This window comes from Hyperoodon ampullatus, assembly GCF_949752795.1.
Source record: "Hyperoodon ampullatus genome assembly, chromosome: 9".
Lineage (NCBI taxonomy): Eukaryota > Metazoa > Chordata > Mammalia > Artiodactyla > Ziphiidae > Hyperoodon > Hyperoodon ampullatus.
Genome location: NC_136922.1, coordinates 96,635,319 through 96,649,240, shown reverse-complemented (window position 1 = coordinate 96,649,240; position 13,922 = coordinate 96,635,319). Strand labels below are relative to the sequence as shown.

Genomic DNA, 13,922 nt, shown 5'->3' with positions numbered 1-13,922 from the left:
CCCACAGACTGACAACGTACATAGGGGATCTGGGCAGCCACCATCTCATCATACAAGCTACCAATCTCAGCGTCGTTCTTGTATCCATAGCGACACAGCTGAAACCCCAAGGACCAGTAAGGAACCATCACTGGCCGACCAATCAACTAGAAAATAAACAGAAAATTTAGTCCTTAAAAAGAAGAATCTGGGTTAAAGTTGTACACGAAGTAATAAGAATATTTTTCCAGTGTCCCCAGTTAGATAATCAACAAATTCGTATCCAGAGAGAAACTAAGAGGATGCAGAGCCACTGAGATAACTTGGAGAAAGCTTCCTGCCAGACTTGACCTCTCTCCCTAGGAGGCTTGGAAAACCTGATTTTACTCTGATTCCTAGTGGCAGACCAGCTTACTGGTTAAGAACACGAAATTCAGAAGCAAAATACCAAAATGTCTGGGTAACCATATGGGATCCAGTCTCTGCTGGCTATGTGACTCTGGGCAAAAGTGAAATAACCTCTTCTTATCTGTTTCTTCACTTGTAAATTGAGGATAATAATATATTTGTATCATAGTGTTTTTGTGAAGACTGAATGAGTTAACGTATGTAAGGTGCTCTGACATGCAACAAGTAACGTATCAGTGACATATAGTAAGTTTTATGTCTGTGTTTGTTGCTGCTGCCAAAGCAACTGTTGGGACCCCTATGACCACAACCACTACCACAACCCTCACCACCACAATCACCACCCTCACTGCCACCACCCTCACTGCCACCACCACCATTACTACCATCGCCATCATCACCACCACAACCCTCACCACCACAATCACCACCCTCACTGCCACCACTGCCACCACCATCATCACCACCACCACCACCATCACCACCATCGCCACAATCACCACCCTCACTGCCACCACCATCATCACCACCATCATCACCACCACCACCACCATCACCACCGCCACTACTACCACTGTCACTGCCAACTACCACCAGTGGCACCACTACTATTGATACTTCTGCTAGTCTGCAATGCTCTGAGAGGCTATAACGGTTATAGAGAATATAACGGTTATCAGGATGTATTTATTGTTCCTTATTCTACAGCCTACCTGTCTCCCAGAAAGACCAACAATTCTAGTTATCATCTAAGAACTACAGAATGTGCTGCATAAATACTTGGTAACCAGTTGAATTCCCTCCTACCTCAGTGTACTGCTGAGTGACAAGCTCTGGAGTTGGCCCCAAGAAGACATAGAAGTCCAGAATTCCTCCTGTGGTACGGTATGTCAAGGCAGGCAAGGGCTGGAATGTCACATCTGGAAATGTAGGAAAATACCAATCAATATGGAAACCTTCAAGTGAGAAATTACCTTTGAAATTCATACATTCTCCCTCTTCCTATGCCTCCTTATTGTAGAGTACTGAGAGAAGGTATTTTGTACTATACCTACACAGAATTTTAAAAGTTAAGTGAAGGTCTGCAGGGTAATCTGTGCTTGGATTTTCTTCCCTTTCATGCACTTATTACCTTATTATATGTTTTGTCCTCTTGCTCTTTTAAAATTGTTATTATCATTTTTATTTCAGAATAGTTTAAAACTTACAAGAAGTTGCAAAAATAGTACTAAGAGTTCTCTTGGACAATTCACCCAGCTTCCCCCAATGATAACTTCTTTTTTTTTTTTTTTTGCGGTACGCGGGCCTCTCACCGCCGTGGCCTCTCCCGTTGCAGAGCACAGGCTCCGGATGCGCAGGCTCAGCGGCCATGGCTCACGGCCCCAGCCGCTCCGCGGCATGTGGGATCCTCCCGGACCAGGGCACGAACCCGTGTCCCCTGCATCGGCAGGAGGACTCTCAACCACTGCGCCACCAGGGAAGCCCTAATGATAACTTCTTACATAACCATTGTACATTGTCAAAACCAGGAAAGTGATGTTGATATAATACTATTAACTCAGGTAGAGGCCATATTCAGATTTCACCAGTCTTCACAAGCATGATTTTTAACCCCACTTCCTGATTTTCCACCCCCTTTTCAATATACCACGCAAATTTTCTGTACACCCTCGCACCCCCAGAGCGAGTGCTCTGACCCCCAGCTTCATCACTAATTCAAATTATATTAGTGGCTCCCACTGGCTGACCTCCAGGATACTTGGGACTTGCTTGGTTTTGCTACCCCTTCTTACGTTGTTTATGCCAAATAAGAGTTAATTCTTATTACTACACGTTACTGAATTGAAATAAACAGAACTGCTAAAGAGAATGAAGAAAAAAAATTAAAAGCACTCTCCACAAGATAATAATTTTGACTTCAGGGGCAACATGATCAAACACATTCTGAAGTTCCTCAAGGATGACTGACTCACAAAAGTAAGGGGAGATGCCAGCATCATCTTACCCATGGCGTTGCTGTTCAGCAGCAGGACCCCATGGGCATTGCCATCCTCCTCCAGTGCCATGTAGTAGGGGTGGACACCATAGGAATTCTTCTTGTACTGGGAGAGTCATGGGGAGAAGTGGCAGGAGGTTAGAAGACAAAGGGGGAAAAAAGACAGAGATTGAGAAAGAAACTCAACAAATCGATTGATAAGGTATGTCTAGTCTTCTCTGTGAAATAAACACACAAGAAACAAAGAAACCCGAGAATTGGCCCACTGGCCTAAAAGCAGAATGTGACCATCCAAGTTGGGTGCTGGAAAGATGAAACATGAAGCATACACAGTGTGGGTGGACAGAGGCAAAGACACAGATCCCAAATGCTCTGCCCTTACCCCCGGGGGTTGGTCTCGGGAAAACATTCCCCACGTGTTCCAGTTCAAGTCTCTTCGAAAGGCTGTGTGCTCAGTTTCCCCAAAGCCATAGAGGTACTGGGAGGGGAGGCGGGTGGAGATGCGGATGAACATGTCGTTGAAGGTGAAGCCAAGGAGCTGAGAGTCCCAACTGCAACACAAAAGGGTATGTTTGCAAAAGAAACGGGCTGTTCTAATAGCTTCAAGCAACTGACTTCTCAGGGAAATTGAACTCTTGATTTCCTCCTCCCACCCAGAACCCCCCTGTTGACCTCCCACACAAAACATAAAGTCTATATGATTAAAATAATCATAGACTCCCTTGCTATACAAGCCCAGGAGCCAGTTCTTTCTTCTATTTTCCTCTATCACTACCTCCTTCTACTGGTCCCTCCAGAATGCCAAATCCAATCAGTCTCACCATCTCAGCGGCCACCACTTCACAGCAGGCCTAGTTTCCACCCTTGCCCCACTATAGTCCACTTTCTACACGGCATCCAGAATGATTATTTTTTAAGCATCTCACATCATGTCAACCCGTTTGCAATTCTTCAGTGATTCTCATTGAAACATCTTGTGACGTCTTCAAGGCCATTCCTGATCTGAAGCCACCTGGACCCCTGGCTCATCTCCCCCCACTCACCTCCTTACTTACGATACTACTGCCACCACATTGGACTTTTGTCCCCTTAATAAGGCAAGTTGGCTCCTGTTTCTTGGTCTGTGCACTGACTACTCAATCTGCTTGAAGTGTTCTCACTCCTCCCCCATCTCCATGGGGGAGGCTGCTTCTGCTCATCCAGGTCCTATTTCAAATGTCACCTCCTTGGAGAGAACACCTCTGACCATAGTATTAAAAGCAGTAACCTCCCCATAATTATCAGTTACCCTGTTCTTTTTCCTGCATAGCAGTTGTCACTATCTAAACCTCTACATATTTTAACTTAAATTATTTTTGTTATTACCTTAGTATTTTTTGTCATAAAAAGAAAGACCTCATCTTCTATAACCACGTACTATGGAGAAGGCACCCCATAAACATTTGTTGAATGAATCCGTAGGTACATGTAGCTGCCTCAGGAATTATTCCCAGGGCACGAAAGGTTTCTCATAGGAACAGAAGGAAATAACTTGTTCATGAATCTGGAAATGGACAGTGTGTTGCTTTGAGCAAGATATCTCCAAAGACAATGGACCTGGCAATGATACGGGTAATCATCAATTCCAAGTCAGACTAAGAGCCATTTACATTACAGTGCCTGTACTCTTCCGGCGAATTTCAATCCCAAAAGGATTCTTCTTAATGAGGACATCATAGAGTCGGCTCTCAGAGGTGCTGGATGGAACCCTGGGTATGTTGAGAGGGACTGGAACTTCATACCGGTTGTTGTTGGGATCATAAATCTAGGACCAGAGGAAATAGATTTTAGGCAAGTATAGTTGTCTTGAAACCTATACTCTTAGCAGAAACTTGATGTCTTTGACAAAGAGTCTGGATGCTACATTTGTCTTCTTTAAGCTCATGATACTGGAAAGTTAATTAACAAATCAAAGAACAATGTCACATTTACTATTTTGATCTGAGTCTGTCATATCTCATTTTTAAAGCCTGTATTACATAAACACATTCCTTTGATATTGGTTCTACCTTGGGAAATCAGTCTGGAATTTATGAATATATTCTTTATTACTTTGTGTGTGGTGTGTGGGTGTGTGACTGTATGTGAATACCTGAAAACACTTCTGAACTGAAAAAAAAATCCCCCCCAAAAAACATGAACCCTACTTGATTAAAATAATCATAGATGTCCTTGTTAAAAATGGGGTCTAAATTGATTCACTGAGTACCTACTATATTCTTACCTGATACTGTACTAGACACAAGGATTACTAAACTAAGACACAGTTATTGCTTTTAAGAAGTCCACATACTAATGGAAAGTGAAAGAGAGGTGCCCACACTACCTGAGTGATACGTGTTAATGTAGAGCTAACAGAAGTATTGTGAGGTTATAGGAAAGGAAATGCCTAACAATGTTTCTGGAAGACTGAGACAGTTTCATGAGGGAAAAGGCTGAGTCTTAAAAAGCTTTTCAGTCATTAAACAAGCACAGAATGAAAATCAAGTGCTTCCTGGCAGAGATATAAATGCAAAGGCACAGAGAATTAAAAGAAAGAGGCAAATATTTTGGAGAGGCTACTATATAATCAGGAGGTAGAATAGGAAAGAATTAAACCTGGAAACTTGATCAAGTTCATTTATTTCAAACCCATTAGGCGGGGCTTCCCTGGTGGCACAGTGGTTGAGAGTCCGCCTGCCGGTGCAGGGGACATGGGTTCGTGCCCCGGTCCGGGAAGATCCCACATGCTGCGGAGCGGCTGGGCCCGTGAGCCATGGCCGCTGAGCCTGCGCGTCCGGAGCCTGTGCTCCGCAACAGGAGAGGCCACAACAGTGAGAGGCTCGCGTATCGCAAAAACAAAAAACAAAAAACAACCCATTAGGCGCTTACCACATGCCAGTGTTACAGTAAGGATAGAAAGATAAAAGAGTATCATCCCTACATTAGAAGACGTGAAAGAGCTCACTGTCCAGGTTGATATCAGATTGTCAAGAACATTTCAAGCAATGCTACACTGGCCTGCATCTTTCATTTATTCTCTCAATAAACTTTTGAGAACTTACTATCTCCTAAGCTTTGTGTTACATTTCAGGAGCACAGAGATGAAGGGACAAATTCCTGTCCTTGAGAAACTTACAATTCGATAGTGAAAAAGATATCAAAAACAGCCCAACGCTTGTCCTGAGATGTAATTACATCATGGGAGAGAAAGAGATCAGTACACTCTTGTAGGTATTTCATATATCCCAAATTCAGTGTTCAGAACTGAACTCATTATTTTATTTTGCCTAAGCTCAAACCTTTTCAGTTTTCCCATCCCAGTTAATGTCACCACCATCCATATAAAGACACAAGCTAGAAATATGGTAATCGTCTTGATGCTTCTCTCTCCCTCATAGACTACTTGTAATTAATCACCAGATCCCAAAATGCTACTTCTCATTCTCTCAAAGATGTCCACTTCTCTGTCTCCTTTCTGTTCCTGGTTTAAGCTCAGTCCCTCATCTGGATTTCCTAACTAGTAGCCTCCTAACTTGTCTCTCCTTTTTCAATCTTGTCCTCCCAACCACTTTCCTTACAGTAGACACAGTAATCGTTTCAAAGTGCAATTTAGAACAGGTGTCACTGTTCCATCAATGGTCTCCAATTACTCTTAGGATAATGATCTAGTATATTGTAGCATGGCTAACTTAGAAGAGCAGACCGATTTCAGGGTTCTGTAACCTTGACTAGCAAAGAATTAATGGACATGAAAAGTGCCAAGTAGGTACTTGACACGTATACTGTAAACACATACCTTAAACTGCAGCATATTATCCTTATGGTAGGTCACATTCAGACGGAGGGAGTTCACAGGTATGGAGGGCAAAAAGTAGGCATACGAAGACTTTAAGGAGAGGACAGCTGTGGCCCCATGTAAGTCATATTGAACATCACTGACAGAGTATAGATCATTGACAAAATAGCAAAAAGGGACTCCAAGAGAACCAGATACCTGAAAAGTAAAGCCAAATCCAGCTCAGCATGAGTTCTAATATTATCAAATATAAAGGGGCTAGAAAAGGCAATTTGCAGGGAGATAAAGATAAAACCAGTCATTTTCTTATATACTCTTTGGTAGTGACATAAGTTTTCATTCCTGGTCTCCATGTAAAATATTTGTAAAAAAAAAGTCCCACTCCCATCCTTACCTATTCTTCACATCCAGATAAAAACTCAGGTTACTTTGGAAGTCTGCCCTTTCTATGGATTTTAAGTAGTGATATAGGCACTGGTGCTATGCTTGTGAAATTGTAGATTAAGTGTAGAGGATTTTACAAAATTACAGTGAGGTACCACCTCACACTGTTAGGAATGGCCATCATTTAAAAGTCTACAAATAACAAATGCTGGAGAGGGTATGAAGAAAAGGGAACCCTCCTACACTGTTGGTGGGAATGTAAATTGGTGCAGCCACTGTGGAAAACAGTATGGAGGTCCCTCAAAAAACTAAAAATAGAGTTGACGTATGATCCAGCAATCCCACTCCTGGGCATATACCCAGAAAAAACTACAATTCAAAAAGATACATGCACCCCTATGTTCATAGCTGCACTATTCACAATAGCCAGGACATAGAAACAGCCTATATGTCCATCACCAGATGAATGGATAAAGAAGATGTGGTACATATATACAATGGACTACTATGCAGCCATAAAAAGACTGAAATAATGCCATTTGCAGCAACATGGATGGACCCAGGGATTATCGTACTGAGTGAAGTAAGTCAGACAGAGAAAAAAAAATACCATATATATCACTTATATTTGGAATCTAAACTGTGACACAAACGAACCTATCTACAAAACAGAAACAGACTCACAGACATAAAGAACAGACTTGAGGTTGCCAAGGGGGAGGGGGGTGGGGGAGGGATGGATTGTGAGTTTGGGGCTAGCAGATGCAAGCTGTTATATAGAAGATGGATAAACAACAAGGTCCTACTCTATAGCACAGGGAACTATATTCAATATCCTGGGATTTTAATGTACATTAACACCGTCACTACGGTTACCTCCCAGACACAGCCGCGGGCAGTACAGTTTTCTGCAGAAGCACCATTCTCATCAGGATAACAGTCTATTTTTTCTGCATCCCTTATCTTCACATCCCACTCCACCGTGTATATTCCTCCCAGGACAAGATCAACTTCTGTGATAAGGGCCACCTGTAAGAATGGGAAAGTATCAAGCAAATGTACCCTCAGGACAAAGACCTTGTAAGGTCTGAAACTTCTTTTAGGAAAGAAAATAGAAATCAGACCAGGCTCTCAACAATCTAAGCAATATAGCACTGGAGCTTACACAAAGAGAGAGAGGGCAGAGATCTAACCAGTAACCTCAGGGCCAATGGCACAATTCTATCAGAATTTGTACATAACATTTTGAAAAGAATCAGGTCAACTACAGCCTTCTGTAATCACCCCTTTCTTTCCTCCCCTGACTCCTCTTCTGATCCTTATTTTGTCAGGAAGGCTCTCTTCTGCAGCCCCCTTGTAGCGCAGCACACACAAGCACGTGGTGTCACCCCACACCGAGTTCATCATTTTGTCCTCCATTCCCCAAACAGCATTCCCCACTGGTCTGGAGTAGGGGCAAGAACACAGAAATAAGAATCCTGTGTGGCCGGGGTTCTCCCCTCCATTCCACTGTGGAAACGTAGACAAACTATTTCAGTTCCTTGGGTCTCAGTTTCACCAACTGCAAAACTGGTGAGTTGGCAAAATCATTACATTTTCTTCCATTTCTAACATCCCAGCCTCTTCACTTCCCCAAGCCCAGAGCCTCAAGACTTGACATTTTCTTTGAGTCCCATTCACTAATTCAAACATTTAATATTCTTCTATGTGTTTTTCTTATGGTCATCTCCTCTTTAATTAGTAATTTCCATAGTGAAAGTTCTCATTTGTCTAGAGGCATGAAATCTCATGCTAAGGATTATCATCCTTCTTCCAGTCTCTCCCCAGTCTACATTCATCTTGCACTTCCCTGTACCTCAAACCCCACCCCAGAACAATGCTCTCACAATGGCACATATTGATTCAAGGATCAATATGAGACCCTTTGAGAATCAGATCAGATCCTTCTTATTTTGGCACCTAAAACCCTCCAAAATCTGACCACAAGTTAATCTGTCCAAACTGATCCCCTTCCAAAAGTGGATCCTACCTATTCTAGTTATTCAGTACTCACAGACTAACAAAAGGATATTCTTAGTCCCGAGACTGGCTTATTCTGATAACTCAACCTTGACTGCTTCATCTAAGCAAATGCCCTTTCTAGGAAAATGGTGCTTATCTGTGGAATTTACTGCTAGCTGCCTGCCCTCTGTAAAATTCCCTTCTTACTATTTCAGTTTAGAGCACTAAAGTTCTCCATTAAGAACTATTTTTTTGAAGCCATGTAACACAGCTGTGGCCATTAATAGGTAAGTGCAAGTCCATTGGCCAAGTATTTCTTTCTTAATTTAAGGGCCTGTCCCTCCCTTCCCTTCACCTTCACCTTTCCCTTTTCCTTCCAGCTTCTTCTTCTTTGTTTATTATTATTTGTTCTCTAGCAAGGCTAGAGTGACTGGAATTAAGCCACCATTTCCAATCACAAGAGAAGAAAAGACCTCAACCCTGACAACCTTGAGCCACTGAACCAATGCCAGCAACTGACCACTTCCTAAACTTCCAATCCCAGAAGGGAAAAAAATCCCAATTTGTTTAAACTACCATTTTGCTGAGTCTACTGTCACTTGCAGCTGAACAAATCTCTACCAGATGTACCATCTTTCAAGGTCCAGCTCTAGCCCTGATGTCTCCAAAGGTTTGCTCAATGACTCCGTTAAGCTTTGAACATGAAATTGGGCAGAATATACATTAACATTTCCTAGAGGTAGGGTTGGGTTGCCTGTCCCCTTCCCAATAGTTTCATGTGTTTCTCCACCACCTAAATTCAAACAATAAAACAGTTCCTTTGGTTGTATATTTATTAATATATTTATCAAACATTTAATTAGTTTATTTTTATATGTGCATCTTTCAAATGGCTTGCACTTTGCTGTACACACAACTAGCCATATAATACTTTATTTCTAACTTTATAATGTATGCACCCTCAATGTATGTTGTCAAGACAAAATGTCAAATGCAACCAATATATCATTATAGTAGAAGATTAAATTTACTTATTTTCTCCAAATTTGGACGGTCCCTCACAAACCACACTGACCCAGCAGCTCCCAATCCCAGATCATTTGGAGCACCTGTAGCAGGGAGTGTGGGGGGGAGGAAAGGATTCCTCATAACACTAAGATTTCAGAGGAGCTGATTACAGCCTATCCAGGAACTTCAGGCCTCATTAAAAGTGAGGAAAAATTATTTTATTATTATCACCTAACCAAGTGAGTAGCCATTAGCTAAGCTTATCCAATTCTTTGACTTAAAATATCTCCTAAAAATGTATGTGTTGGAGTGAGACTCTATATAGCTCAATACAGTAAAAGGAAAAAAAAAAAACAAAAAGCACCTCGAAATTTTAAGTAATGGGAATCCCACCTCCCACCTCAACCCTTCTAGCATCAATCAATCAGCAGCTTTCAGACCCAGTTTTCCTCCAATCCTGTTCCCGACACTCCTAACTTCACTCTTCTTCTGTTCCAGTCAGAGACGACAGAAGACTGAGGGACAGATAAGGGAATAAAGATGAAAAGACCAGTTTACCTCCTCCCATGTCTCAGCAGCTCCTTTGTTAATCCCAGCTCTGGCCCACTCTATTTTTTTCTGTCCTAACCCTCTGACTCCCCACCCCAGTCTTCAGAGTGTGCTCTGGTCCTTCAGAAACCCATGCAACCTTGGCAAGAAGGAACATCATAAGCAATGAAGAATTCTTTACAAACTATCTCAACAAAATGGGGTTTTACCTGGAGGTTAGAATCGTAAGTGACATTAGGAGAAACTTGAATTTCGACACCGTTGTGTTTCACTGTAACATTGGTAGGTTCCTGGGTCCCAAGGATTTTAATCTCTTTAAATGCTAAATTATTGGGGTCTGTGTAGGTTGACTGCAAAATCTTCACATCCAAGTGGTTCTGCAAAACAGTTAAGTACAAAGATCTGCCTTAAATACACATATTCTCAAATCACTCCAATACTTCATCCTAGACGAGATACTCAAAACCGCTCCGACTGGCTCTTAGCTGTCTCTACTAATGTGTGCTCAAGTACAAACTTATTTTTCCCCTGAGGGGGGTGGAAAAAGGAGAGAGAGAGAGAAAAACACACATACAGAGAGAGAAATTTTTTTAAACTTCATTTAAAAAGACTGCTTTGATTTACCCATATCATTGCCTCTTTTTACTAACATGAATGATTCAATTATTAGGTGTTAAGTCATAAACTGAAATGTGGTCACCTACTGTTATAAATGAAGCTACAAATATAATTATTACACACATTCACAAACACATATGAGCTAATGGTCAGATAAAAGCCCACACTTAAGATTCATAAAAATATACTACTCACTTGGGTGACGGAGAACTCACATAAGAGGTAAACTTTATTGGCCACAGTATCTGAAAGTGAGATTAAAACAAGTCAGACTCTGGCCTGCCCACTACAGAAGGACAGATTTCATCCTGGCACTCCTTGAAGCTACATGTTGAGAATGACAAGATTAGAGAGAGAGTTTCCAAGGCCAAGACACTGTTTTCCCTTTTGCTTCCTACCTTAACCTTGAAAAGGTTCGCTTCCATGGCATATGCCTCAAGTGAAGCTGTTTCCTAAGCTTGAGCCACAAGAATCGTTAATGTATTGGAGACAGATTAAGAAGCATGGCTAGATTCGGGTGCACTAGAAAGGTGTCTTCTCACTGCCTGACTAGCACAGGTAGGTTTTACACATCATCCACGTTTGTTCCTAAGTATTTGCAGGGAAGATGTGTGCACTGAATGGCAGAAACAGTCTAGAAAACATTTCTTTCAGGTGCCATTTGATAATACAATGAGAGCCTATATATGCAGCTGGCCAGTGGGAGAATTCTAAGAGGTAGAGATGTGTTTTCCTTCCACCTGTGGTCCAACTACCACTATTCCTGAACAGCACAACCGAAATCAAAATTCTTCTCTCGAGTGATTAATGTTACTGGGCCTGGTGAGATTTCTCCCACCGCTGAATGACCAGCAGGAGTAACTCGAAGATGCAGGTTTGGAAACGGCAACATTGTGCTTACCTTTCGTTTCCCCATCATCCCAGAAAAGTTCGCCTTTTGCTTCTTTGTTGTCATCCAGGGCAATGATAAGACCAAGAGGGTTCCTTCGACTGTGAGAAACAAGATTTATGTGAGAGGCAAAGACTTGGGACTCAAAGAATTTTGCTAAATGAGCTGTGAAGGATTCTATCAGATTTCAAATTGGACAGGTTACTAGCAGCAGATGGCTCTGCTTTTCTTCAGGCACAAAGGCAAAATCAACAGGGGTATCACTTTCTAGAATGGGTAATGTCACAGGCGAGAGCACCACTCTAAACTTTAGCAATAAACATCTATGAAGGAGGCAAGAATTTAATCACCAGAATCACTGCAATAGCTACAATAAAACCTGCTGATGCTATTATTATTTTGAATACAGGCTATTAGAAGAGAAAGAAATCTGAGACAATAATTGGTTCAGCCTAATCATTTTACAGCTGATACATGGAGGAAAAGTATTAACTGCAGGGGGGATATATTTGTTCCCTGCCTAAGAACCATGTTGACTCAGAAAGCAAGAAAATACAATAAGGTCCATCTATATAATGGCAATTTTCCTAATTTGATTATTTATTATTAGTTCATTACAAGAGAGAAAAAGAAAACATTCTAATTATCTGCTTTATAACTCAGAATATAAAACACAAAACACTACTCAAAAGATGCTGAAATAGATGCACATAGAGAAAGAGGGAGAAAGAAGGAGCAACTGCATTTAAATCTCTCCTTATTTCACCCCTCCTCTAGACCACCTCCCGATTTCCTACTCCTGTTGCATCCCTCACACCCCCTATTATATTCTTTCATAGGTCAGCCTTCCACTGTGCCCTGTGCAAGCCAGGTTCCAGTGTCAACAAAATCACCTGCTTTCACTTAACACGCATGTACTGAATAGCTTTCATTGCTAGGAAGTCTAAGAGATACAAAAACAAATAGACCAGAACTACATTGATGACCTTAAATATTGTAAGAAAGATGAAACATATTCACCAAATAGTCAAAACAGAAAGTAAAGAGTGACACAAAAGTTAAAATCCTTACAGGAGTCCACAGTGACACTTGGAGCAGTATGGTGGCCTAGATATTCTGGAGGACACTGTGTACTCTTAAGGACTCACCCACTAAAATACTACTTGGCCCTAGATAAATTAAACACATGGTCCTTGAAGGGTGCTAATGTGAAACCCAAGTTGACAGCAGTCCTGGCTTGCAACCAAAGAGCAGGCTAATCATCTCTGGGGGAATGAGACCTATTTGGATCCTTGAGATCACCACATTTGAAAAACCAAAAAATTACTAAATACACGAGGTAACAAGCCAACATGAAAGAAAGTTGGCAAAAACAACTAACAATAGATTTAGATTCCACTAAGGATTTTAGATAATAGACTTTTCAGTTACAAAGTATAGAATAACTATGACTGAAATACTTAACAATATTAAGGGAAAAAAAGTATTAAAAAATGACCAGAAGGGTTTCCCTGGTGGCGCAGTGGTTGGGAGTCCGCCTGCCGATGCAGGGGACATGGGTTCATGCCCCGGTCCGGGAAGATCCCACATGCTGCAGAGCGGCTGGGCCTGTGAGCCACGGCCGCTGAGCCTGCACGTCCGGAGCCTGTGCTCCGCAACGGGAGAGGCCACAACAGTGAGAGGCCTGCGTACCGCAAAAAAAAAAGACCAGAAAATTGGAAGTGGCAGCACACCCTCTGCTGGAATTGTTGGGGAAGATTTCTCGCAGATGAAATCAGAGTGTAATTTGGAAGATGATTAAGAATGTATCAGGCAAAGAATGCTGAAAAGGGTAATAAGTGCTGAAGCCCAAATGCAGGGAAATAGATGAGTATGTTTGGAGAATAACAAGATTTTTGGCATGGCTGTTCTATAGGTGTGTGGTAAGGTGTGTCAGGAGACACAGGTTAACTTGAAACCAGATTATGGTTGGCCTTGAACAACCTACTAATGATAGAATTTAGACTTTAATCTGGGAGGCAACAAATTGAGATCTTCACTTTGGAAAGACAATTTTGGTATCAGTGTGCAGAACAGCATGAAGCTGAATAGTTAGAGAAAAAGAAACCAGGTAGTATTTGGATATGTATGTATTTTCCATCAGTATCACAAAAGTTTAAATCTGAAAAATTATGGCAGTAAGGAAGGTTCAAAAGAAAAAGACTTCTAACCTCCAAAAAACTACATCTATTAAAAGCAAATTAGCTAATACATTTAGAGACACAGATGTGAAT

The 13,922-nt window shown here is 41.6% G+C and overlaps 1 protein-coding gene across 1 annotated transcript in view; it reads right to left on the bottom strand.

The window, feature by feature from the left end:
* Nucleotides 1-13,922, bottom strand: part of MGAM (maltase-glucoamylase) — a gene marked incomplete at both ends in the record, with an annotated part of 81,339 nt that overhangs the window by 30,597 nt on the left and 36,820 nt on the right. Inside the window, 10 exons of the mRNA XM_079711008.1 lie at nt 21-146; nt 1,195-1,307; nt 2,393-2,489; nt 2,766-2,934; nt 4,033-4,187; nt 6,201-6,398; nt 7,461-7,613; nt 10,352-10,519; nt 10,956-11,005; nt 11,662-11,750. Of these exons, the coding sequence (XP_079567134.1) occupies nt 21-146; nt 1,195-1,307; nt 2,393-2,489; nt 2,766-2,934; nt 4,033-4,187; nt 6,201-6,398; nt 7,461-7,613; nt 10,352-10,519; nt 10,956-11,005; nt 11,662-11,750 (1,318 nt within the window). The remainder of the gene's footprint in view (nt 1-20; nt 147-1,194; nt 1,308-2,392; nt 2,490-2,765; nt 2,935-4,032; nt 4,188-6,200; nt 6,399-7,460; nt 7,614-10,351; nt 10,520-10,955; nt 11,006-11,661; nt 11,751-13,922) is intronic.